This window comes from Anolis sagrei, chromosome 3 (genome assembly GCF_037176765.1).
Source record: "Anolis sagrei isolate rAnoSag1 chromosome 3, rAnoSag1.mat, whole genome shotgun sequence".
NCBI lineage: Eukaryota > Metazoa > Chordata > Lepidosauria > Squamata > Dactyloidae > Anolis > Anolis sagrei.
The window spans coordinates 82,876,355-82,903,710 of record NC_090023.1 but is presented as its reverse complement, the minus strand read 5'-3'; the positions used below and the strand labels follow the sequence as shown (position 1 = coordinate 82,903,710).

The 27,356-nt window shown below is 37.8% G+C and overlaps 1 protein-coding gene across 17 annotated transcripts in view; it reads right to left on the bottom strand.

Moving 5' to 3' along the window:
* Positions 1-27,356, bottom strand: part of DMD (dystrophin) — a 1,568,405-nt gene that overhangs the window by 58,958 nt on the left and 1,482,091 nt on the right. For 16 of the 17 annotated variants that reach the window (XM_067466757.1, XM_067466754.1, XM_060770144.2 and 13 more), the window contains 4 exons: positions 21,711-21,785; positions 16,154-16,355; positions 13,030-13,115; positions 11,191-11,348 (listed from right to left, as the gene is read on the bottom strand). In XM_067466757.1, coding sequence (XP_067322858.1) covers positions 11,191-11,348; positions 13,030-13,115; positions 16,154-16,355; positions 21,711-21,785 — 521 coding nt within the window. Of the gene's footprint in view, positions 1-11,190; positions 11,349-13,029; positions 13,116-16,153; positions 16,356-21,710; positions 21,786-27,356 lie in introns of those variants that run through there. The other variant, XM_067466763.1, reaches the window with a different exon arrangement.

The window sequence follows — 27,356 nt, the reverse complement described above, 5'->3', positions numbered from 1 at the left end:
CACATATGGGAATGTATACAAGACTCAAAGAGCAGTAGATTGGATAAACATCACTTCACATTGTTTGATTCATCCCTGTAACCATCCTCTCAACTGTTATGAAGCAAATAGCATGAGAACGCTATATTGAACACTTTTCCCTTATCAGATTAATATGTGGTTTTCATAAACATTAATCAACATGATGATTGTTGCTTCTTTTTCAATTAGCTTCCTATGAAATTATTGTTCCTTACTATTGTCCAGACTTCTGCTGACTTGTCTCCTGCCCCTGGTAATTTTTAGTTATTCTTGATAGCAGAATTTCTGATATGGCCCCTTTCCTCCCTTAAAACCACTAAATCTTAACAAAGGCTTGCATTTTGGATTAAGGTCTTCTTTTCCTAGGCAGCTTATTATTCTATGGACTCTGCATTAACTTTATAATTTCTTTCTCTCTTCTTTCTGTAATAAAAATATTCTGGACATTTCATTTCATCTTAATAAATGCTTCTAACCTCATTTGCAAGCTGCTCGTGTCTTCTGGGCTTCCTTTACTTCCCTGAAGTCTTCTTTAATCACTATTAAAGTGATTAAATCTACTTAATCCTGATTTAATACACGAAAAATACTAATTATGTCTTTCAGGGTCCCTTACTTGGGTCTGCGAAACCACTTCAAATTATTTTAGTCTTTATGTTCATTCCAAATTATAGACCATTTTCTGAATCTTTTCCTTATTTTAAGCCCCCAGATTAAGCAAATATGACCAGTGTATCACGTTCATTACTTGGAATTGACTGAAAATGAGATCAGCATATCAAAAACTACCACAGTAAAGAAATACCAACACTGATATTTTACCATTATCAAGAAGGTCAGAAAAAATGTTTAAAATCTCTATATTGGTTTACATCAGAAGCTATGTCAAAGAGAAGGATACTCAGATTAATTAAAAGTAGGAATTGGATTTGATGTTGGTCCTGAGCAACACTAACTGTGTCCTTTATTTTCTTAATGACTGATAGACAAAAGCTTGGGTAGGTATTGTACAAATTAAAATACAATGAAATATAATAAATAATTAAAACACATAAAAAGTAACAAACAGGCATAATACTAGAACATGTCCATATACCCATATATGCTGTTCATGCTACCAAAAGTGGATAAGGAGAATCTGTTTGGAAATGCTACGGTGTATGCTGCAGAAAGATTAAGAATAAAGAGCTCAGTGCAATACCTTTCGTAGTTGCTCTTAATTTTCGAGAGCATACACTGAATGGATGAAAACCCTCCTGTAATATCCAAAGAGCATTTTGATTTTCCAATTTCTGCAGATTCATATAAATTCTGTTGATTGCTAATAGTCTTGAGAGTTGTCTGTTTCAATTTACATAGTGTACAGCATGTACAATCTCGCCCGTATTTAAATACATCAAAGCTGGAACGGAAATGCTTCAAAGCCACATTGAGAAAACCTTGTTAGGGTCAAGCAATAGAGGACAGATCCTTCCTGAATGTTCCCTGAGCTGCTATTACAATTTCTTTAATAATCTCTAAATCCAGCCAAATAGTTGCTAGGGATTTTATAAAGGGGAAGACTCTATAATCCAACAAAATATATCCAGACGGGGAAATGAAAATTTGTTTTCCTCTAACAACATAACTCTCTGCAATTGCCACAGCAAAACTGTAAATCATAGCATTTAATTATGTATTTCCTACTTTCCAGACAAAAACTGTTATATTTCATATTTAAATTCATACTGAAACATCAAAACACATTTCAAGAGGAAAACCTGTATTCATTATAGTGTTATATAAAAATCATTTATTCCTTCTAAACATTTAACACATGATAAAAATATGACTTATCTGTCAAGGATGTTGCTCATCTCCGATGAAAAGATTACACAGCAGCCATTCTTATCATGAAGAATATGATTGTGTGTTAGCTGTAAATTCCAATCTTTTTTTCTAATTCAACTATTAGAATTTCATATTATTCCTATGTATCAATTTAAAGAAAACGATAGGGTAGTAGGCCATATCCATAAAGATTCAGTTCCAGAATCCTGCATGGATCCAAAAAAGCCATGTTTGATCATGTCCCATATTATTAAATGATGGTGACATGAAAATAAAAGCTTCAGCATGCCCATATTCATGTTGCTGCCACTTAATAATATGAGGTATTATGATCCATGTTTGGAAGAAATTGTGGATACAGAGCCCTCAGATACTGTGTTATAACGTATACATGCATAATAGGCAATATTTTAAAAATGGTCAGGATAAATGCTAATTCAAGCAAAGCAGTCTCAGATAGCACTTTCTAGAACATGGGAAAGGGGGAAGGTGATCAAAGTTCTGGGAGAAGCTATCAGGTGGAAAAAACATGGTTACCCTCCTGACTTCCATTTGACTCATATATCTCCTCATATGGACCTGTCTTTGCTCTGAAATATACAGGAGATGGCTTTCTCCTCAGTCCTATCACTTTGATAAGATCATCTAAAGGCTACGCAAGACAGGATCTTCTCAATGGTTGCCCTTAGGCTCTGATACTCCATTCCCAGAGGTTAGAATGGTCTTGTCCTTGATGTTCTTCCACTGACAAGGACTAATAGTCCACAACAAGGAATATTAATTTCAATGGGCTTTCAAGAAATAAAATACTTTGAATAGGGCTCTGTATTGTTTTTGGCTGCATTTTAAAGCTGCTTTATATTGGTTCAATTATATGTTTTAAATTGCTTTTAATGTTATTGATAGTTTAATTATACTTTAATGTTGACCTCTAGTTTGTTTAACCTGTATTTGTCTTAATTGGCAAACTTCTGGGGGAATAAGATTATAAACAAGATTTGAAAATGATAATGATAATTGATCACAGTGATCTGGCTTCCCATCTTATTTTTGTTACCAACGTTGGTCTTAATTCAAGTTTAATGCAGACATAAAGACAAACAGCTCTGTCACAAGTATATACAGGTCTTTCCAAGACTTGGGCAGGGAAGAAAGAAGAAGAGACTGTCAAAACCACTTCTGAGTATCCATTGTCTAAGAAATCTCTATGAAATTCATGAGGTTGATGTAAGTCAACAAGCACACACATTATCTCCAGCGTTCTCACTCTCACAAATTCATGTTAGGAAATCCAAGAGTAGATACACTGCAAGTTTGGTGTAGGTGGTTTTCCCCTGACATTAAGTCCAGTCGTGTCTGACTCTGGGGGATGGTGCTCATCTCCATTTCTAAGCTGAAGAGCCGGTGTTGTCCGTAGACACCTCCAAGGACATGTGGCTGGCATGACTGCATGGCGTGCTGTTACCTTCCTGCCAGAGCAGTATCCATTGATCTATTCACATTTGCATGTTTTCAAACTGCTAGATTGGCAGAAGCTGGGACTAACAGCGGAAGCTCACACTGCTCCCCAGATTTGAACCTGCGACCTTTTGGTCAGCAAGTTCAGCAGCTCAGTGCTTTAACCCACTGAGCTACCAGGGGCTCAAAGTATGCGGGTATGGTAAGAGACTGCTAATAAAAATTAAAGAAATGAGCCCTATAAATGTAACTGAGACACTGAAAAAATAAAGAGACATGATGGTGCTGACACTTAGACCAAGATAGATTTCTATGCACATATAATGGGCCCCTAGTATGTCTGGAGGTTTTGACTCAAAGAAGGTGTGCCTTATGGCTATCTGGCTTCCAGGGCTTGTTGCCATGGGTCATTTCATTAAATAGGGACCAAGAGAGGGGAATCTCTTTTTTGAATCCACAGTTGAAATCACAACTCTTGATCCCATAAAATTGTGAATCCATTGTATTACCACACCAGGGCTTCTTTCTAGTCCCTTTCTGCCTCAGCTGTTAAAGCCACTTGGAAACTCTCCAGGAGGTTCCCTATGTCCCTGGAACAGAATTTTGGGGTACACAGAAGAGAGAAAAATCAGCCTCTTTCAGAAGGTGATACAGAAAATACATTCTTATAGCTATTTTTTCTCTCTTTTCTCAAGTCTTGACCTAATTTAAGAGATTGCTTTCTACCCCATTCATTCACCAGAGCTACAGCTCATTGAAAGCATTGCCTGCTGGATAGCAATAGCAAATTTAGCTGCATCAGAGCTACTGAACTGAACTCCCATATCCCAGAAATCAATCAAAATTACAACCTGAATACTATTTGATAGTGTCTATTTGACCTGGCGTTCAAAAATCCGGGTTCAGCAGGCAAGAAATATACAGTGGTTTCGAACCGTATACAATTGATATGTTCACTGAGTCTTAAGGTATTGCTATTTGTTTCAAAACTTCAGAATGCAGGTGGTAGTGGTTAAAGGAGAAAAAAAAATGAACAAAATAAACAAACAAAGAAACTCAAGTTCTACCTTATTTGGCTCATACAAAACATCATTTCCCCTAAAATTGATATCCCCCCCTTTAATGTGTGTGTGCAACTTTTGAGTTGCTGAGGCTTATCTTCATTCTTGTAGGAGAGAGGATATAATTTCAAAGTTGTATGAACTTTCATTTTTAAAGATCCCATCAATCCTTAGGAGAAAAATGTAGCTCCATTTTGCAACCATTGACAGAAATACTGCAAATGCCACTTCTTTTTCCACATGAACAGTACCACATACCCAGTCTCACTGTGAAGGATTTATGTAACCCAAACATACCCCCAATCTTTGTTATCCACTGGTGTGGTAAACATCACATTTCTATTTTGCTGTTTAAGAAAGAAAATAATATTGTAAGGGAACATAATCTAATAAGCTGGGAGTATAAATTCTGACATACAGTTGTTGCTGACATATCCTCCATCTCTCAGTCATTTCCTATGACTTCATATTACCAGGGTAAAGACTCCTTACTTTCATTTAACTCATTCCAGCTTTTAGTAAAATTTTGTGTGAAATTGTTGATCTGAAGACTTGGATTCCCTCCTCTCAAAATGATAATATTGAAAGAGAAGAACAGAATGAATGGATAGCCAGAGACAATCAACAGAAATGATACAATTCATATGGAAAATGTGTTTTCCACAACACAAATACATAATGCCTACACTTTAAAAGACTGCAAGTAGATAACTGATTAAATGCTACCTAAAATATATGGTAATGTTATAAAAGAAAAGCAACAGCTACCAAAAAAAGGGGAACTAACTGATTGAAACAGCTGGCATAAAAAACTGTTGAAACCTTCATCGAGAAGGGAAAATTCTGGGAAATACAATGGCCTATATCCTGCTGTGATTCCCAACTAAAACAACCGAATGATTCAGTAGGATTTACCTATAGGTTGGTTCACCATTCAACGGCTGATTGGGTCTACTCCTGTTGGAAATAACCAATGGGGTTCAGTCATAGGGTGAATCTACACTAGCAGGAAGTCCCAGGGCTGGTGTGGGCTGCAGGACTTTGACCAGCTCTGTGGTGGCTATACTGCTCCAAGACTCCAAGACTCCAAGCAACAGTCTTGGACAGCAATGGCTCCCAAAGTGACCCATTTAAGGTGGAATCAGGTGTCAAACAGGGATGTGTTATTGCCCCAACTTTATTCTCCATCTTCATTGCTATGATACTTCACCTTGTTGATGGGAAGCTTCCCACCGGAGTGGAAATCATCTATCGGACAGATGGCAAGCTATTCAACCTCAGCAGACTGAAAGCCAAAACCAAGGTCACAGCAACATCTGTTATAGAACTCCAGTATGCTGATGACGTCGTCTGTGCGCATTCAGAAGAAGATCTACAAGCCACTCTAAACACCTTTGCAGAAGCATACGAGAAGCTTGGCTTGTCATTGAACATTGAAAAAACCAAGGTGCTTTTCCAGCAGACACCAGCCAACCCCTCTCCAATGCCAGTGATACAGCTTAATGGTGTAACATTAGAAAATGTTGATAATTTCCACTACCTTGACAGCCACCTCTCCACTAAAGTCAACATCGACGCCAAAATACAACACCGCCTGAGCTCTGCAAGCGCAGCATTTTTCCGAATGAAGCAGAGAGTGTTTGAGGACCGGGACATCCGTAGGGATACCAAGGTGCTTGTTTATAAAGCTATTGTCCTCCCAACCCTGCTCTATGCCTGTGAGACGTGGACTGTCTACAGACGTCACATGCAACTCCTGGAACGATTCCATCAGCGCTGCCTCCGGAAAATCCTGCAAATCTCTTGGGAAAACAAGCGGACAAACGTCAGCGTGCTGGAAGAAGCAAAGACCACCAGCATTGAAGCGATGGTCCTTTGCCACCAACTCCGCTGGACCGGCCATGTTGTCCAGATGCCCGACCACCGTCTCCCAAAGCAGCTGCTCTACTCCGAACTCAAGAACGGAAAACAGAATGTTGGAGTACAAGAAAAGAGATTTAAAGATGGGCTCAAAGCCAACCTTAAAAACTCTGGCATAGACTGTGAGAACTGGGAAGCCCTGGCCCTTGACCGCTCCAGCTGGAGGTCAGCTGTGACCAGCAGTGCTGCAGAATTTGAGGAGGCACGAGTGGAGGGTGAAAAAGAGAAACATGCCAAGAGGAAGGCGCATCAAGCCAACCCCGGCCGAGACCGCTTTCCACCTGGAAACCAATGCCCTCACTGCGGAAGAAGATGCAGAGCAAGAATAGGGCTCCACAGCCACATACGGACCCACAAGAATATTGGAAGACAATCATCCTCGGAAAGCGAGGGATCGCCTAACTAACTACTGCTCCCCTCTATCGCGCTGTTGTTCACTAGATGACCACACTTACTTCAATAGTCCTTTTGCCGAAAGAACTCCTGGCCGTCCTGGTGCACTATTGCTGACTTTTGCAAGGGTACCTGCAAGACTCAGGGAGGAGAGAGGGGAAAGGAGAATGCCACAGGGGCAATTCTCATTCATCCTGGGTTATATGGCCCATGTAGATGAATCCATAGTCTCTCAGACCAATGTAGCACTTGAATCTGGCAGACAGAACAGGGCCTGCAAGCTATACTCCACTAACTGCTGAGTTCACTGGAAGTTGATGCAATTGTTGCAAAATAGATAATTCTTTTAGTAATGCTTCATACTGTAGTATCTGTTAAACCATCTTCACAGGAAAGGTTTAGATAGAGTAACTGATATAAAAGATAGGACTAACGAACAGCACTCCTGTTGATAGCTAAAGCCTGTTTTTCAAGTACAGAAAGTTCCCAAGTTACAAACAAGATAGGTTTGTTCTTAAGTTTAATTTGTATGTAAGTTGGAACAGGGACATTTTTAAAATGTAACTCCAGACACACACATACACACACATACTTTGGATAACATAGGGAAGGATTAACACCACTGTGATATCTGTTTTGCTGTCTGTGCCCCTGTTCCAAAGATTTCACCTCACTTTCTGTCTCTGTGATCATTGGATTTTGAAAAATTTGGCTTGTAGTGGAAACAAGGATTAGTAATAAAGCTTCAGTAGAAACACCTTTCCCCCATAACAACTCTTCCAGGAGTGGATTTCCTTTCCCAGAGGTAGATTTTTCTCACCTCCTGATGTCTCAGCCCTGTTCTTGACCATGAGTTATTTGTAAATTGGATGTTTGTAACTTGGGGACTGCTTGTAGTCAGATGAATTCCAGAGAAATCAGACTGAATATGTATCCACTGAGCAACTCAAAGCATAAAGCCCAAGCAAACTCGCCTCTTATTAGTATCATGTCTCAACAACATGATCTACCTTGTCTAGATTCAGCTTTAGTATACTGAGTCTCAGTCCTTTGGCCATTGCCTTCTCCTGATACTTGATTACGAGCCAAATATACTGTTGATCTGTCATCAGCTCCAAATGAATCTTGTATAGCAGCTTTACAAAGATATTGAAATAAGCAGTGCTTGTGGGAAACCACATTTATAATTTCTATAAATTGTGTATGCCTCTCCAAAGCTTAGTTCCCAAGTCGCTTACTGAAAAAAATTGTGAAGCCAGTGCAAAGCCATCTCTTGGCTGCTAATCAGTGTTCCAAACAAGTGAACAAAATAGCACAGCCCACAATATCAAATGCTGCTGAGAGATGCCGAATGGGGGGAAAGAGAGTATTCATCTGCCAATCTCTAGATAATCAAGCCAGCCTGGAAGCTCAATTGAAATTGCTAGAGAAAACATCCAGAAATATCTCAAGCTAAAATGCAACTCTGTAATTGGTTTACTTCCCCAAATTAATTGGGGAATGGGAAATACATGGAGGCTAAAGTATAAGCAAGCAAAATGAAAAAGACTGAAAAACAGGCTTACTGCTAAAATGGTGCTTTTAACTTAACACTGCCATACAGCCTTGTGCCCCTGGTTATCTGAAATTCAGGGTCTGAGGCTTTCAGTCCCTGAGCCTTATTTTGATTCAATTTTGGCCATTGAAATTCTGGACAAAACAGATCTCTCTCCCCCCCCCCCCCCCCGATTAGAAAAGCAGACTGGGGAATATCAACAAATGCCAGTGTTGATTCTCAAAAAAATCTACCCCGTCCAGCAACTCCCAAAATCAAAACTGCTCTCTGCTCCTAATGGATATAAGCAGCTATTTTATTTTTCTGAGCAGAGGGATAACTCAATAGAAAAATAAAAGCAAAAAACAAAAAACATAGAAAAAATATGAAAGCAAACAACCTTAGAAAACCTAAAGACTTGAATTCCCAATCTCTGAAGAGGTATCAGTCCCTTAGAGAGCCAATGGAGCATAATAGTTTGAGTGTTGGACTAGGACTCTGGGAGACTGAGGTTCAAATCCCTGTTAAGCCATGAAAACCCACTTCGTGACCTTGAGCAAGTCACACTCTCTCAGCCTATGACAAAGAGAAGGGCAAACATCCTCTGAACAAATTATGCCAAGTAAACCTTGTGACAGGGCTGTCAAAAGATAGAAATGACTTGAAGACACACATCAATGCAATACATTATTATTATTATTATTATTATTATTATTATTAGAAACACAACAAGATGAGTCCACAGCAGACACTCTGCTGGCTGTTGTACTGGATCACACGTCTGACACTTCCCAAGTGTCTAGGACTGTATGATGTATCAGTGAATAATGTGTGCAGATCCCAGTAAGGTGGCCTTCTGCAGCTGGCAGATGGTAATTTTGTCAGTGCTGATTGTGTTTAAGTGCAGGCCAAGGTCTTTAGGCACTGCATCCATTATTATTATTATTATTATTATTATTATTATTATTATTATTATTATTTTAAAAACTTGAACAATTCAAAGGAACAATGTAAACTTAAGGTCGAATATTGCCTTCAAGTCAACTTTGGTCATGGGCAACTTTATCATATGACTTTCCTGGAAAGATGTATTCAGAGGAAGCCTTTCTCTGATACTGAGTGAACTTGACTTGTCCAAATGAGTTACAATGGCTGAGCAGTGATTTGGATCCTTATCTTGGAGAAATTTTGTCTGACACCATACCATCACTAATTATGGCTACCACAGGATACAATCACTTATTCTGCATAGCAAAAGACCGTACTTCTTTACCTTAAGCAGCATGAAAGGAACTATGGAGATGGCTAAAAAGAAATGAGGATGGGGACATTTGATGTGATAATTCACAGGCCTATTGGCATGCAGAAATAATGGAATGAAAGGGATATACAAGGTTTTCTGCATCTTCAAATGCATAATAAATCACTTGGAAAAGTGTTTTATCATGCATAGTCTGGTCTAACTTTTGAAATGTTAACTTGAGGGAGAAGCCATGTATAAAAGATATTTTACTTCTCCCCTCCACTGCTTCCCTTTCCACATAAGAAAAAAAATGCTTTTGTGCTGTGATTTGCATTAAAACTGATTTTTCCTAACTTTTTTCCTAAACCAAAAGTACTTAAAGGAGGAAGGGATGCATGTTATTAGACAAATGAAGTCTGTTGATTACACTCTGAAATGTTAATTCTGACCCTTCAGTTTATCAAGCTCTTTTCATCTTTCAACCTCTGTCTTGAATACAGCTAAACATACAGTGACAGACTAACTGTTGTCATTTGCCATTCATTTTGGTTGTAAAAATGTGGAAAACATAGTGGGCCCATTGCTGAGGAGAGCCAGCATGGTTTGAGTGTTGGGACTACCATGCTGGAAACCAGTTTGAATCCCAATTGGCCATTGAAACACACTGGGTTCCAAGAAAACAGGCGACAAGTTCAACTGAGAATCACCTGAAGTCAGATACCACTTGAAGGCATACAACAGCTATTGCTTAGAGACAGTGAATTTGAATTGAACTGAAAATTCAAGACCTCAATCACCTTGAGATTTAGTCATAATTGACAAATGTACATTATTTTCCTTGATAGAGCCAATAAACACCCATCAATCAGAGCACAAGCCTTTTTGTGGCCCCTGATTCTTCTAGACCCCTTATTCCACCATTTTTGCTAGCTAAGAAAAAAGGACAAATTGCAAGTCATTTGTGATTTAGTGTCCCTAAGGCAAGCCTATCATGGAATTTTCTTAGCAATATTTATTCATATGAGAGTTTGCCTTCTCTCAGGTTGAGCGGATGTGACTTGCCCAAGCTCACGCAGTACGTTAGATGTCTGATTGGGGATCTGAGCCCTACTCAGATCTCTAGAGCAGTGGTTCTCAACCTGGGGTCCCCAGATGTTTTTGGCCTACAACTCCCAGAAATCCCAGCCAGTTTACCAGCTGTTAGGATTTCTGGGAGTTGAAGGCCAAAAACATCTGGGGACCCCAGGTTGAGAACCACTGCTCTAGAGTCTAGTGTTCAAACCACTATACTCCAATGGCTTTTACAAGCTGCTATTCCTGGATAGAGAAAAACTACAGATCAAGATTTTTTTATTTTGCAGTTTTGGAAAAGCAGGTGTCAAATATTTCCTGCTTCTTGTGTTAGTGACCATTTTATTTTAATTTTGTCTTTAAAAAACAAGAATAACATGTTACAATAATTTATGATTGAACATAAAACTGAACAGAGCTGATCCACATCATCGGTTTGAGAAACAATGCTATCATTCTGAGGACTGTCTATTAAAAATGTGTAAATTTGTAGAAAAAGCTGCCATATACCCATTGCTGTTCCAAGAAAAGATTCCAGCAAAATCAAAACAAAAATAGTTATGTAAGTTGTGCTCCTCACGTTTATTTCTACTGCATTCAAATTTAGCATTGCCACACAAAAACGAAAAATGGAATAGGAAAAACATGAGCAAACTCACAAACTGAAAGCAGCTCCTAACACTTGGTTCAATGTTGCTGCCACCAAAAGAGGCGACTTCTCCCAGCTGCCTTGGGATCTGGATGGAGTCGTGAAGGAGGAGGCCCAGGCGACGCTGGTCACAGAATCCAGTGGGACTTGCTACCTGCTTAAACAGATCTGGAGGAAACACAAGAAGCAATTAAAAAGATGGGATCTATCCATCTGTATCAAAAAAAATGCTTTCAAAGATGAAAATAATGGAGCATTCCCATCAGGTCTCCGGTCTCTTATTGGTTTGATTACAATTCTTTTGGCAATTTAGCAATGCAAACTTCTCTGACATAGCAATTCTGAAATAATGATAGTATAGCAGTTTTTATATATTTAAACCTCTTTAAACCTTACTGAACATTTTTAGATTGAATTAAATTAAATCTTGATTGACACAATCAAAATGGAGTCAATGCTGCAGCTACCAAAACATTGTTTATTGTTCAGTACTTTCCAAAGTTTGATTCAAACCAAAAGTTCCTTGGGAAAAAAATAAAAGAAGGTGCACTGATCTGTATTTTTCCATACTTGAGAAGACATATGACTTTTTCTCCAATATTTTAAAGCACTCAGCATTCAGAAGAGTGTATAAATAAAGGATGAGGAGGAAAGTTCTGGTGTTCACAAAAAGTATCTGAAATTATTCTACAAGTAAAATTTATTGTGCATTTGCTATACTTTGTGCATTCTAAAGCAAGGATAAAGTAACATTTTTGTAATACACAATCAAGTTAAGACAAATGAAAATAAGAATGGCACTATACTATCAATAAATAATATGTAGAAATCTTGTGTACTTTTTCAAAGCATTCAAAAGTTTTCATTAAATATGAAAAAGTTGTTCTGCAGCTATTTTTTCAGTATTTACTAAAGCTTTTATCTTGTAAACAGGTTTCTTAATGCAGCTTTAATACCCAGCTTTATTTCGCTTTGGTTTATTTAGCTAATCAGACCAATCCCATCTCCAGCCAAGTCTGATCTTACTATGCATGGGCTGGCTTCTCTTCCCTGCACAGCTCTGAGAAATTCTACTGGATTGATCTGTCTGACTATGTGAGGAGACTTAGCATGTATTGCCTATCATTTAGGAAACAGGCAATAATGAAGATAGGGCACAAACATGCAAATAATAATTAGTCATAATTTGCTGATAGGTACAGCTTGTAGGAACCTCCTCTTGTTTGTCTGGAACACAATCAGATCAAAGATATAGTTATTTTAATTTAGATCAGTATGCAAAGGGATCTGACAGCATTTCTTAGATTCACTGACAGAAAGAAGTTGGTAGCATAAGATTTCATAGACTTAAGTCTATTTATACATACTTTTCCAATTCAGTCTTAAAAGGGCTCACTGTGGGCTCATTCTGATGAATGCACAACACAATTATCAACGGATTCCACCTCTTCTTGACATGATCTGACACTAAAGTTACAGATTTTATCCAAGGCTCCTAAAGCATGCGTAAATCTTGTTTTCATCCGTGTGTAGCATAAACCACTGCACAAATGCTTGTACTATTTATTACAATGTATGTGCCAGAATTAGATAAAATCCCATTTATCACATAGGGACCAGGGCTAGAGATGACTGGAAAAAATATTCAACTGTAGCTTCATTTGGCTTCAGGAAATGTTCCAAGCAAAGGCTACATCATCATTTTTTGTAGAAGATGTCATTCAGTATACAAAAATACCTTGGACTTATTTAGATGTTAAAAGGATGTAAATGAAGAAAACAAATTCTCTGCATCTGCAGGAAATTACAAGGGGGAAAAAACATTACAAATACGTGAAACATGACTTACATCTGTATTTATCTTCCAGGTGTGCTTTACAGAGGGAAATTATGCCAGTCTTAAAAGACAGGACCCGGATCCTTCCTGTTCGACCCCTGTTGGCATTAAATAATAACAAAATATGAAGAAATAATAATCAACATACAACTAACAGACATTCCTTCTAATTGCATCAACAAAATATTAGAAGTTAAGCAAAACTCTAAACAGGGACAAGATTAAATTCCTAAAATATTACCATGAAATATAAATACCAAGGGACAATAATTTAAAAGATCGTAACCATGACATTAGATTGCTGCAATTAGGTACTTCAGCTATACTATTTATTTATTTATTTATTTATTTAATATGTTTTTACCCTGCCCTTCTCGCCCCTCTGAGGGGGGGACTCAAAATTTCAGGAGTGTTGTACACTATGAAAGAATGGTATGGTATTTTCCTAATGATTTCAGAAAGTAGTTTCTCTATTTTCTTAAATGACATACAATTCAACCACATCTTCCATGTTGAACAGCTGAATAGAGAGGAAGTAATTCCCCTCTTAAATGTCAACATTAATTTCACCCAATTGATATATCTTTTTTTAAAAAAAAACAAACAACTACCAATGATATAAACACTTGCTGCTTAAACATTTCCATACATATTTTGTGATTACATTTGTAGGCTTAACTTTTACTGATTTGATTATTAGCTGATTTGATTAACATGTTTCTACAGTAGATAGCATCTACTCCAGTATAAAATATTAAACATTTCAGATGTTGAAAGGCATCATAAACTGGAGTTATATTTCTGTCAAGGACAGAGGACCAAAAATGGGGAAGAAGCCATTGTGTCTGTCATACTATTAATTTAGGTAAAGGATGGGTGGGATTAAGAAATGGAAGTGGAGATTCAACCAAAGGTCTTTATAGTCCATTATTAAATTCCTACAGTATGCAGATACCTCCAAAGATATTAATAATAACAAAAATGTAATACAGCAGAATTCTTGCTCTGAATCTGGGGGCCTCATGCAGCCGTTATGAGCCATGGCGCTAAAAGGTATCAAGTGTGGTTTTGTGTTTAATACACTTGGCTTTTAAAATACACTTCTTGAGGCAAAGGTAATTACTGGGATTGCCAGAGTATGGCACATTCCTCATAAAAAGGAACCCTTACGTTATTTATTACTCTACCTGCTGGGCAGGTAGTTATTGTGGATTTCATTGGGTTGGAAGATGGAGTTCATTAGCTGCATTATGTTTCATTAACTTTAACACCCCCAATAGTATTATAAAACCTCCTCTTGAAGCCCACCTTCCAGGCTCTCCAGCTAAAAACAGACTAGTGTTTCCTTTTCCTTTTTTTAAAATTAAAATTGCCCCCTTTCTTTCAGCAACTCAAGGGCTGAAAACTGTACATTTGCACACATCTTCCCTGAAAGGCTAAAATCTCTCCGGGAAACTGCACAGAAACGATAATGGTGTAATTTCCAAAACTGTCCTGGAACCACAGTGCTAGAGCACCTGGAGAGCCTAGCACAAGAGTCTTGCTATTATATTCAGAGTACAGAAATATAGCATTATACTTCACTTTAAAATCCTAAAATATGTAATATGTGAGCTTTCCAACTGACAATTCTAAATGTCCTTTCTTAAACTTCAAATCCCAAGATTCTATATGATGTTGCTATGACAGTTAAAGTAAAATTGAATTGTGCAGTGTGATCAGCCTGTGGGTAATTAAATCCCTACCACATTTTGGAAATACACTAAACAACTTTTAGCCTTCCATAGAAATTGTGTGTTTCCCAACATCTTGCATACTGGCTTAATAAACAGGAAAGAGACAGAGGTTGGAGAGGGAAGAAGGTTGCAATGAGTAATGGCAGGAATCTCATTCTTGTTGTAAAGAAAAGGAATTTCTGAGAACTCAGTTTTTTTATTGTGTCAGAAGCAACTTAAGAAACTGCAGGTCGCTTCTGGTGTGAGAGAATTGACTGTCTGCAGAAATGTTGCCTAGGGGACGCCTGTGGGAGGCTTCTCTCATTTCCCTGCATGGGAAGCTGGAGATGACAGGCGGGGCCGTCTTGTGGATTCAAACCACCGACCTTCAGGTTAGCAGTTCAACTGGCACAAGAGTTTAACCCATTGCACCACTGTGCAAAGTTCTGGCTTAACAGAACTTTGTTCAAATAGGAAAGCAGGATTGCCACCTCAAAAACTAATCACAAGTAATGTATTTAATTTAACCTATTATTTCCAGCGAGCAAGGAGGGAAATGTTAAAACTTTCCACCCCTGCTCTGGTCTGTCCAGAATTAGTCCTCCAAATCTGTTGTATGCACTTTATTACAGATTTAGACCACACTTGGTTTGACTATAATAATCATTTCTGCAATTTTAATTCTGATTTGACTTTCTTTATGTGCAATTTCAACTTTCAATAAAATAATTTAAGATAGATTTTCCTCTTGAATTTATTAGCTAGGCTGAAATGCAAACTTTCACGAATGTTTCGTAGAAATAAAGAGTAATATTAGATTGGTCAGATTTTAGAAAGCACCAGTTTTAGTATGTAAGTAATATCCATTGTCCTTGTATCTATACATTATACAGAACACATTATGCAATAATATATTGCCATACAATAAGAAATGGGCCAGATTATGATAAGCAAGACAATTTTGGTGCAATGCTGAAATACGATGTTATTGGAAATGTCAGTAACTCTTTAGTTTAAATTGATTTGATTGCGACTGTTTTGAAGAAATATTTTAATAGTTGGATGCATTCAAAGCTATAAACCATGAAGATTAAACCAAACTAGCTGTTCAGATGAAGTTGCTCCTCATGCAAAACAGGAAACCTTAATAATGATGTAAACCAGGCCTCAATGTACAAATGCAAATGTAGAGGGGGGAAAACAAAGTGATTCTTTAAGCAATGGAAAGTGGCCTGAGAATTATTATACTGTTATATTCAAATGATCATTTCATTACTATGAGAATCATAAAGAACTCCAAACCTAACTAAGGTCTTCAATGAGTCAACTAAACATTGCCTTTCAGCAATTGGCTATATTTAAATTGCACTCCCTTTTTTCAAACAGGAAGAACTCCAATATAATCAACTACCCAGACCTACGTGTCATAAACATTCAAAAGCCAGTTGAGGCACATATCTACGCAGAGAGGGACGTTGACTAGGTTATTGTGCTCTTGTTCCAGTCGATCATAAATTGTGGTCAAGCAGTTGATGATCTGAAGTATATCCATTGGCTGGTCATTCTGTTTGAGGTTGTGCTGGTCCAAGGCATCGCATGCAGAAGACAGACTCAAAAGATCCACTGTGGAAAAAAATAGAAATAACAGCTCTAATAAGAAACAACCCCAAATGGTAGCAAAATATTGGTCTGATTGTCAGCAAGTTCATTCTCTGATTAAATATGATGGACTAAGACCACCCAAAAGGCTAATATACTTATCTCCAAATTTGGTTTTCAGATTTCCCTTTCTCAGTACTTTTCACTCACTAATGCATTTTCTCTGTATAGGTAAGATCTACTCAGTAGCACATGAAAAGCAGCTTTTTTGTCCAGCAAGAACTGTATACCAGCTGCATCCCCAGGGAGCACTGGAGTATGCTTTCTCTAATGCAAATTTATTAGCCAAATTGAAAATGCAATAAAATACCTTTAACACAGAGCTTACCGGCAAGTGTTCAACCCCTTCGAGAGAAAGCATCAATGATAATTAAGTGAACCCCTTCAGGATTAGGTGGCAGTCTAATTATAATATGCACCTACAGATAAATAAGTCCATTCCCTTTTGGAAGACGTTTCCATGCTAATAAGGCACCGGGCCTTGAAAATGCCTGATAGTTTTACTTTAAACAAGATACCATTAATGCATCCACTAATGATAAGCAGTAATGGGAAAAGAGTTTTTGCTTGGGAGGAATACTGCATAGATTTCCAAAGAGCTATCGTCTTGGATTTTAACTCTCTGCTTTGCTCATACACCATAAGAATACAGTTCGTGCACAAACATCTTCCACAAAACCATGTTTAATAAGTTATCATCTGCCACACAGCGTAATTGGTCATTGTTATATAAACTAAAAATAGATATATGCATTATTTATTGGTGACAGAACAGAGTTAAAACTGTGACATAGCACTCAATACTAGATGTCAGGATGTATTCAATTCTTTCTCAAGTGTTTAATGCATTCTTCCCTAATGGTTTAACTTTGTTTTAAAAAATACATGAATGTCCTTCACCATTTGAACTGGTTTGATGAAGTCAATAAAAATGTGAATGAGAAAAATGCACCTGGCGCACTATGTCAGCAAAGGTGGCAATGGCAGCAGGACAGTTTCAGTCAGGACAAGGCAAAGGTAGCGGCAACATGGGAGGGCTGAGAAAATCCTCACAGTCGCTGTCAAGAGGAAATGCTGATAACTTCAATACTTATGTTTCTGCAATAACTGACTTCTGAATTGGTCTTCAAAACAAAGGTGTTCTGAGAAGACTACTTTAAAAAATCATTGTATAGGAGATAGGCTTCCATCCAAACAACTAACACTACTGTTGTTCTGTGCCTTCAAGTATTTCCAAAGTACAGTGAGCCTAGGGCAGGGGTCTCAAACTCATTTTCACTGAGGGCAACATTAGCCTTCAAAGGGCAGTTAAATCCATGGGCAAAGAATGCATGGGTACAGAGAGCCGACTAGATATATACATAGCAGTCGGTGCTCTAGCTTTTACCCAGTTTGGGTTTCAAGATGTTATTGAACTACAGTTCCCATCATTTTTTATTATCTGCCATATGAGCTGGGGATAATGGGAACTGAAATCCAACAACACTTGTCACTCTGAGGTTGGGAGAAAGTTAAACATTGGGTTGTTGTAGGTTTTTTGGGGCTATATGGCCATATTCTAGAGGTATTCTTTCCTGACGTTTCGCCTGCATCTATGGCAAGCATCCTCAGAGGCAAGCATCCTCAGAGGTTGTGAGTTCAACTTCACAACCTTTGAGGATGCTTGCCAAAGATGCAGGTGAAACGTCAGGAAAGAATGCTTCTAAAACATGGCCATATAGCTCCAAAAAACCTACAACAACTAGTGATTCCAGCCATAAAAGCCTTCGACAATACATTAAATGACATTTTAAAGTCAAACACCATCATATCCACTAGCCTTATATCTAAACTCAAAGCACACTGCCTTGAATAAACAAAACAAACTGCAGCCTTCCAGATGTTACTGTATCACAACTCCCATCAGCTCTAGTCATGATGTCTAATGATGAGAAATATGGGAATTGTAGTCTAGCATCTGGAGGGAGACATAAAGTGACATAGTGGTCCAGATTTGGCCCGCAGCCTTAAATTTGACACATGTGCCCTAAGGCAAACATACTGTGGGATATTCTTGACAAGATTTGTTTATAGGAAGTTTGTCCTTGTTTCCTTCTATGGCTGGGAGAGCATGACTTACTTAAGACAGATTTCCATGGGTGAGAGGCGAGTCAGACTCTTGTCCCTGGGGCCTAGTCTAGCACTCAAACCACAGTGCTGTATTCTAATCCAATGCATAATTACTGACATATACCCCCAAAGCATCAGATCTATATAATCTTAGAAGTTGGCACTGGTTAGTACTTGTATGGGAAGCTGGCAACTAATATCAGGTGCTGTAGGATTTATTTGAGAGAAAGGAACTGGCAGAATTGAAATGGGGTTCTTGCCTAAGAAAATCCTACAAAAAATTCAATAGATCACCCTAAGTCAACAGGTGACTTGAAGACACATACACGCAGATGTACATGTCACCTGAATGCAACAGTCTTACTTGCGCTGTGGACAATAGTATCATTTTAATCTCCTCTGGAAAACATGGCTTTTATAATACTAATCTTCCAAAGGATGTTTGCATTACTTTCTTTGTTTGCCCTCCTTAGCTAACAGCAACAACTTAAGATGAAAGGAATTGTGCTAATGGAAATTTACCAACACGTCTGTATAATTAAACTGGTTTGCAAGTTAAAAAAAAACATCCTCAGGGTCCTTTGAAGCAGGCATGAACAATGAAACAGTATTTAGCATAGGTGGCACAACATATTTCTAAGGACATCTGGAATGGGAAAAAAATCTGACTTGGCCATGAAGTTAACCTATTACATAAAGACAAATAATCCATAAAATTCCTGCACCTACTTGAAAACGTGGTGTTGTAAAAGAAGTTCAAATAGTGCTCTTGAATTAGTCAAAGAATTCTAACAACTTCACAAATGTCTACATGACATTTCTGAGATGATTTATAAGTGCCACAAAATATAAACCATGCACTTCCACTTCCTGGAGAAATAGACTGCATTCAAAGCTGGTTTAGTTAATGCTATACACAAGTGCAATCACTCTCCTCCTCCTCCATTTATAGCTTGTAAAAAGGCTGCTTTTGCACAAACACCTCCTCGCTCACAGAATGATTACTTTTTTCCCACAGACATATAGAGCTGACATCAAGACTTTTTTCTTCTCTTCCACTGAACTTTCTTACAAGAATAGTACACCTAGGCTTTGCTTACACCCAAAAAACCCCCAGAAAATAACTTGCTTACTTAGAATGTCTGCTAGATGAATGCACAAATAACATAGCAACAATGTAGTTAAGCTGCTAAAGAAATAGGAGTAAATTGGGTTTTGTTTATCTTCACTGAAATTGCTAACTCTCTTGGAAAGATGTTGAACACAGCAATCCACACATTGTCTATAAGATGCTGTATCCCTAATCAAGTCAAAAGACATTGAAGCTTTGTGTCTTAACTGTTGCCAAGAACATCATGGCAATAAAAGTAAACCTAAGCAACATAAAAAATGATCCTAACCCTAACCATTACTCCAAGCCACTGACCAGAGTGGATTCAACTGATCAGGAAGGGAACATGACACAATCTTTTGCCGAATTGTGTCCATTCAGAATAGAGAATCTCTTTGTATGAAAAGCAAGCTGGCAAGCATCAAATATTTGATCTGGTCCTGGAATTCTAACACATTCATTTGATTTGACATATGTGCTACAACTTGCTTTAAAAATATCTTCTGATTAGGCCATTAAGCCCCATCATCCCTTTAAATCACTTCCGTTGACTGCAATTCATGTATGAGAAACAAGATATTATTTAGTATGCACTTTAGACACAGACCTTTGCAGGGTGCAATATATTTACCTACAGGGCAGAATTAATCTAATTATGTTTCTACTGGCCTGGAATTTTTAAAATGTTCAAGGAGATACCCTATCCTGGCTCTACTCTGTAATTATTAAATGTCAATGGAAGAAAAATATTGAATGTAAGTAGTCAGAACTGAGTGACGTCAATGGACTTGACATTAAAAGGAATCAAGTGTCACAGAAATTTGGTTAAACTCAAACCATTCTATCCATTAATGCTTCAACAAAATGCAGAGGGTGACTGTCCTTTCCCTGTAGCTTTCTGACCATCAAAAATGTGCTACAGGATTGGAGAGGCACATGGAAGAACTATAGAGTAAGAGGGTGAGAAAAGTTCGATTGTACAAAAAGAAGGTGATTTACACAACACGGAATTTTGTCTATATTCAATTTATAAATGATTGCTGCCCTCTATATTTTGGTTTTGAACAGAAATGAATAATTAAAAAGAATGACTTTTAATTCATTTTGATCCTCCTATTCTAATCTACAGAATTCTAAAAAGGTAAAGGTAAAGCTTTCCCCTTGACATTGAGTCTAGTTGTGTCCGACTCTGGGGGGTGGTGCTCATCTCCATTTCTAACCTGAAGAGCCAGTGTTGTCCATAGACACCCCAAGGTCATGTGTCTGGCATGACTGCATTGAGTGCCATTACCTTCCCGTCGGAGAGGTACTTATTGATCTACTCACATTTGAATGTTTTTGAACTGCTAGAATTGGCAGAAACTGGGGCTAACAGTGGGAGCTCACCCCCCTCCCTGGATTCAAACCACCAACCTTTCGATCAGCAAGTTCAGCAGCTCAGTGGTTTAACCCGCTGCACGACTGGGGGATCCAGAATTCTACTGCCTCTTATCTTTGCCTTCTAAACTATGGATGAATGTTTACATAATCTGCATTTTTTACATGAGAGCATTAGCGGCCAACAGAAGTTTTCTACAGTATATATATTTCCAGAAGGAACTTCTGGAAAATCTTTGTAGAACTCCTTCCAAATGGTTATCTTAAAAAAAATCTCCAGGACTGAACAAGTAGTGGAAAATAGCCAGTGAATGGCTATTGTTGTTAATTATATAGGATTGTTTAAGTGTTATGATGTTACTGTTTTTTACCGTGTACAGTATTTTGCTGTTTGTTGTTAACCGCTGTGAGTCGCCTACGGGCTGAGAACAGCGGTATACAAATAAAGTAAATAAATAAATAAATAAATAAATAAAATGGAAGGGTTTTTTTTTTTTTTTACAAAAACGAAATAAATAAATATAGTGTGTTGTTATGATGTTGATTTTAAAAATCCCCATTAATTTTGTCATCCCATGACAAAATTAAGCAAGATGTTTCTGGTGTATCTCTTATTATACTATGATAATGTGTAATGTTTTATTGGACAAATGTACAACAGTCTATGTATGTCTATTTGAAATGATTAAGTTCTGTAAAATAAAATGTTGAGGTATACTCACAACAGAGAGCTTTCTGCAATCTTCGAAGCTTCATGGCAGTTCTGTATGCTGAGAATCTAACATTGTTCAAGTCAGCTGAGAAACAGAAAAAGAAAAAAGGAATATATGATTTCATAAGTTTATGCAGTGAAATGCTTGAAATAAAAACTAGAAGAATCTTTCCTGCTATATACTGTATGTGAAGAATTAAAATTGGTAACTAGAACCAAATACAGGTTGAGCATCCTTTATCCAAAATTCCAAATTCTAAAATTGTTTACATGGGTGGTTGAGATAGTGACACTTTTTCTTTCAAATGGTTCAATGAACACAAAATTATTTAAAATGCAACATAAAATGATTGTTAGGCTATGTGCATAAGGCATATATAAACCATGAATAAATTTCATCATTTAGACTTGGGTCTCGTTTCCAAGATACCTCTATGTATGTATATACAAATACAGGTATTCCAAAATTAAAAAAAAGTGAAATCCAAACAATTCTGGTCACATTTTGAAAACAGGAGACTCAATCTGTTTTTAAATAACAATAATTAACATCACTATCATCACTGTGTCCTTATAAGGCATTTTTCAATCACATAGACCAAAATCTCACTGAAGCTAAATATTATTGACGTTGAAATGTTATACCTCCATACATGGGAGCAAACCATGTTACAATGAATGGATTTTCTTCTGTGAATGTATGCAGGCTTGCTTGTTATGTCTGCCTCATTATAGAGGGAAGAATAGACTACTTTTTTGAGATTTCAGTGAAGCTGTACCACAAAAAAAATGTTTGGCTTATGTCCCAAAATGACACAATGTGCTTTGACTATTAAATTGTAAGTACATTAAGAAAGGTAAGCATTAAGAACTTGTAAATCCTGTCTCTATCCCCTCCACCCCCTCCGCTTGGAACTGAGTCGAGCTGCTTGCCCCAGTATTTTAAAAGGGAAGCCTACACCGAGAGGAACTTAAATGAGAGAGGAAGAGGGAGAGAGAATCCTGCCAGGCTTTGTATGTGAGAACCAAACCCCATGATGCAACAGAGAACAATGCGGCTTTATAAAGTACTGAAGCGACTGCCACTTTCACATAGTTCTGTGCTTTTTCTTGGCAGCATCCGATTCCATCCAAGAGTACTCCTTCCGTTTATATAATGACCTAACTTTTGTGACTTTGAAGTTACAGTGAATAGGCAGAAAATAGGTTCTCAACTCAAGTGAAGGAAAAGTTGGGGAAGGGACTGAAGTATTATGGATAATTGCTGAAATATATATTTTTTCATTTTGATTCTATTTTTAATTTTAAAAACAACCTTCAAAATAAAGCTGGTGTCTGTGCAAGGCAATGGGTGCATACTGGCAGGTGCCTGCAGCAATTCTGCCACCCTTATGGCTCTTCTCACCTGACTGACCCTTTGTTAAGTTCTTGAAGAGAAAATGCCTCCCTTTCTTATCTCAGTGCTGCCACAAGGCAATGGAAAGCTTGCCCTTGCAACACTCCATGGAATCAAAATTAAAAGGAGCAAGGCATTTTTAATTGTAGCTTTTGCTCTACATCCCCATTTCATTTTCAGTTTTGGTGAACCACTTAGAACTGCAGTAAAAAGGGTTATGCCATAGCTATTCCCCTTTATTTATTTACTATATTTCAACCCACTTTATCTCACCCCAAGAGGGACTCAGGGCAGCTTACAATTTGGCAAAATTCAATGCTGTATTTCAATACAAATAAACAGGTATTACACATCAAGCAATAAAAACAGATAAAACAAATAAATACAATTAAAACAGTTAAAAACATAATACTTCATCCCATAGTTATCAACTGGTGCTGCTATGTGTCAATTCCATATTGCACTAATCCCCAAACGCCTGGTTCCATAACCAGGTCTTGACCTTTTTTGTGAAAACTAGGAGGGGGCCAATCTAATGTCACTGGGGAGGTAGTTCCATAGTTGTGTGGCCACCACTGAGAAGGCCCTGTCCCATATCCCCACCGACTGCACCTGCGAAGGGGGTGGGCCTCCCCAACAGATCTTAACATTCTAACCAATTCATAGGGAGAGCTACATTAGGACAGAAAAGTTGGGCCAGAATTGTTTAGGGCTTTATAGGCTAAAGCCAGCACTTTTAATTGTGCTTGGTAGCAGACTGGCAGCCAGTGGAGCTGACGCAGCAGGGGGCTTGTATGTTCCCTGTATGCCGCTCCAGTGAACAACCTTTGAAGAACAGTCTTCAAAGACAACCCTTTCCTTCTTTAGTAGTAGAGAAAATTGGTAGTAATAGTGGTTGTTGTTATTATTAGTTGTAGCAGCAGCAGCAGCAAAAAAAAAAAAAGAAAAGAAAAGAAAGAAAGACATATTTATATTAACTATAAAACAGGCAGGCATCAAATCATCTAGAGCACTGTTCCTTAAACTATGGGTTCTGATGTCAAATGTGGTTCCCTTAGTTCAATGTTGAGGTCACAAAAATTGGCAAGAGTAAAAGGGTTCTGAATGCCACCCATTTACACAAATCTGTTGCCAACAATATGGAGTTTCTAGTAAACTCTGCAGAAAATGCTTCAGTTGTGCTCCACAAAAGGGAAAATCAGTCTGTTTAGCAAGCCTTGAAAACATGAATTTGTTATCAGTAAATGTTTGGTTTTCTATCCATATTTTATATACCTATATACCTGGGTCATGTAAAATTTTCTTGGACGGAAAGGGGTTGCATATGAAAAAGGCTTAAAAAGTCCTGATCTAGATTGCCAGCTTTTCAAAGAATGAGCTTGTTAGTATAATGCTACCAACTTTCAAAATGTATTTGCTTTATTACTATTAACTGACTTTCATTAACATTTTAATGAGTTGCTCATTAGTGTATTGTCCTGGCGTTCCTTCCTGCCAAATCAGCTTTTCCATACTGGTGCCAGCTCCACAAACCTTGAAGTAGCTTAGAATACATTTTGGAATCTAAACAAAGGCAATTAATCAATCCTGAAAGCACATTAATAAAGCTTTCTTTTGCTAAGGCACTGTGACTATAACTTCATTGTGTAGATTCGTAAAAGATTGGTACTCTTACTTGGATCAGTAAGGATAGAGTGAAGAAGGAAGATTTTGGTGTTAACAATGGAATTAAGAAGTAAATGATGCAGATTAGCATATTACAAAAACATTCAGGTGATTATAAGTAAAGTAAAAGGATAAGGTTAGCATAAGAACAAACTATATACAACACATGAATTAACTGCCATATTTGGATTAGTAATAAATAAATTTATCTGGATATAAAAGCATGTATAAAAACCATGTTCAACTTTCTAATCTTTCTGAATTGGCTATGAACACCCATAATTTTTCTAGCTTACTTCATTCTCTCATTTCAAGCTTTTTTTTTTCAAATAGTTTGTCAGATTCAGATGATGTCTTGCAGTTATAACAGTATAATACAGTGGTTCTCAACCTGGGGTCCCCAGATGTTTTTAGCCTTCAACTCCCAGAAATCCTAACAGCTGGTAAACTGGCTGGGATTTCTGGGAGTTGTAGGCCAAAAACTTCTGGGGACCCCAGGTTGAGAACCACTGATATAATAGATTCACTCCACCTTTGGATCCCTATTTGTAAGTTCAATTGCATCAATCCACTTCCCAACCTTTTTTTTTTTTTGACAGGGACCACTTTGACCAGGGACCACTCTCCAACATTAGTACCAAAGGGTTATGAATCGGTTTTTGCTCAACTTTAGATTCGGTTTGGTTATTTGGGGTGCTGATTCAGAAAACTGCATTGGATAGACCACATCAGCTCTAATTTCTACTACAGAACACATGCCATCCAGTAGTCACCATCTGCTCACCCACAGACCATATTTCATAAGCCTTGGCATTATAAGAGGGTTTTGCGAGACCAGTTGCAATGGTGTAGTAACAGTGAGGCCACGGACCATATTTCAGTTCTTGCGGACCACTGGTGGTCCATGGACCACAAGTTGGGAACCACTGCAATATAAGAACAAGAAACCTATATGGTCTTTTTCACACCACAAAATTCTAACACTTTAGTACCTTTTAAACACCATGGCTGCATCCTAAATAAAACTGAGATTTGTTGTTTCCAGAGGTCTTAGAATTCCCTGATGAAAAATTCAAAATACCCAACAAATCCCATTTATTTATTTCATATCAAAAGCATTGCATAAATTAGTATAAAACTGATAAAAATAGGTGTGCAGGTGCCAAAAATGGGCAACAGAAACGGCATTGTCAGTAGCCTCCAACAATTCCCCCTCTGTACATGAGGCAGGGCACAATGGACAAGCATACAGATACAGAGTTGTCTGTTCTGCTCCACAGTCACACAAGGAATGGGATACTTTTAGGTAGTGCCATTTTGCCAGGTTATCTTTAGATCTGCCCACTCAGCTTCTAAGTCTGTTCAGGGACTCCCAGGTTGCCCATTCATGGTTTGCCCCTGAAGGAAGACCCTTGCGGGGTCTTTTAAATAAATCCCATACTTCCATAGGATGCAACCATACCAATTAAAGTTGCATCAAAGTCTTTTCATTGTACAGGGTGCAAAGCATTTGCTTTCAAAACATTGGTAATAAGTCTATCTTTGCTACTGTATTCTGTTATCTGATTCAGTTCACACATTTTCTCCTGTTTGGAATCCCTCCTTCTTTTACAGCTGTTATAAGTACAGCATTTTCCCCAGCAGCATATTTGAGTGCCAAATCTCAGCAGCATAGAGATTGCAACTAAACTCCATTCCCAAAAAACATTAATATACTTTAAAACAAGGCACACACAGGGTATGCATCTTGTTTACTGCTGAATTTCAACAGCACTGTCATGTAGGGTCTCTCACAGTTTATGGGGGGGGGGGGATAATGGTGCCTCGGTTTGCAGATCATAAGGCATGGTACAGATCCCATCTGTAGCCAGATATGAACAAAAATTCAAGTTAATGCATTATGTAAAATTCATATCCTGCATCATGATTACTGCTTGCTTCCATGTCCTTCATCGGCAGTCTCCTTCATCCTGTTGCCCTCCACAATTTTCTGTTTCATGATGCCAGCATAGCAACCCACTGTGAGAATAAAATAGAGGGACGTGGGAAACCAGACGCAGTTCTGTAACCCAATCCCAGCTCTTTAACTGTGATGAAGGACTTCCCAATATTATATATCAATCCTTTCCTATGACAATAAGAGTTTCTCTTGTGAAATTCTTCAGTGCTTTACTGCTTAGAAAAAATGGCAGCGTGGAGGTTTGATAAGCAAAAGCATTTGCTCATTTTTTGAACTGGATCCAGTGTTGTGAGCAAACAAAACAATATGCCATGCTAGCAAGCTTTCTTCTTGTTCATTTTATTCCCATTTTTTCTCATTTTGTTTTTGAAAGTACACTCTCAAAGCTAGGAAAAGAAAATTTAAAATGTATGTTTGTAGTTATAAATTAATTAGCATACAAAATGAACAATACCTCCCCACTGAGAATTGGGGAGCATACATTAAAACGTTAGGCTAAATGATAGGATACTAGTTGAGGTCAATAATGAATACCTGCACTAGATGCAGAGGCATGAATTATGCATATAGATCCAAAACGATATAGAGCAAAAAAGTGTAATTTTTTATAAACAGATGATAAAAACTGAACAAAT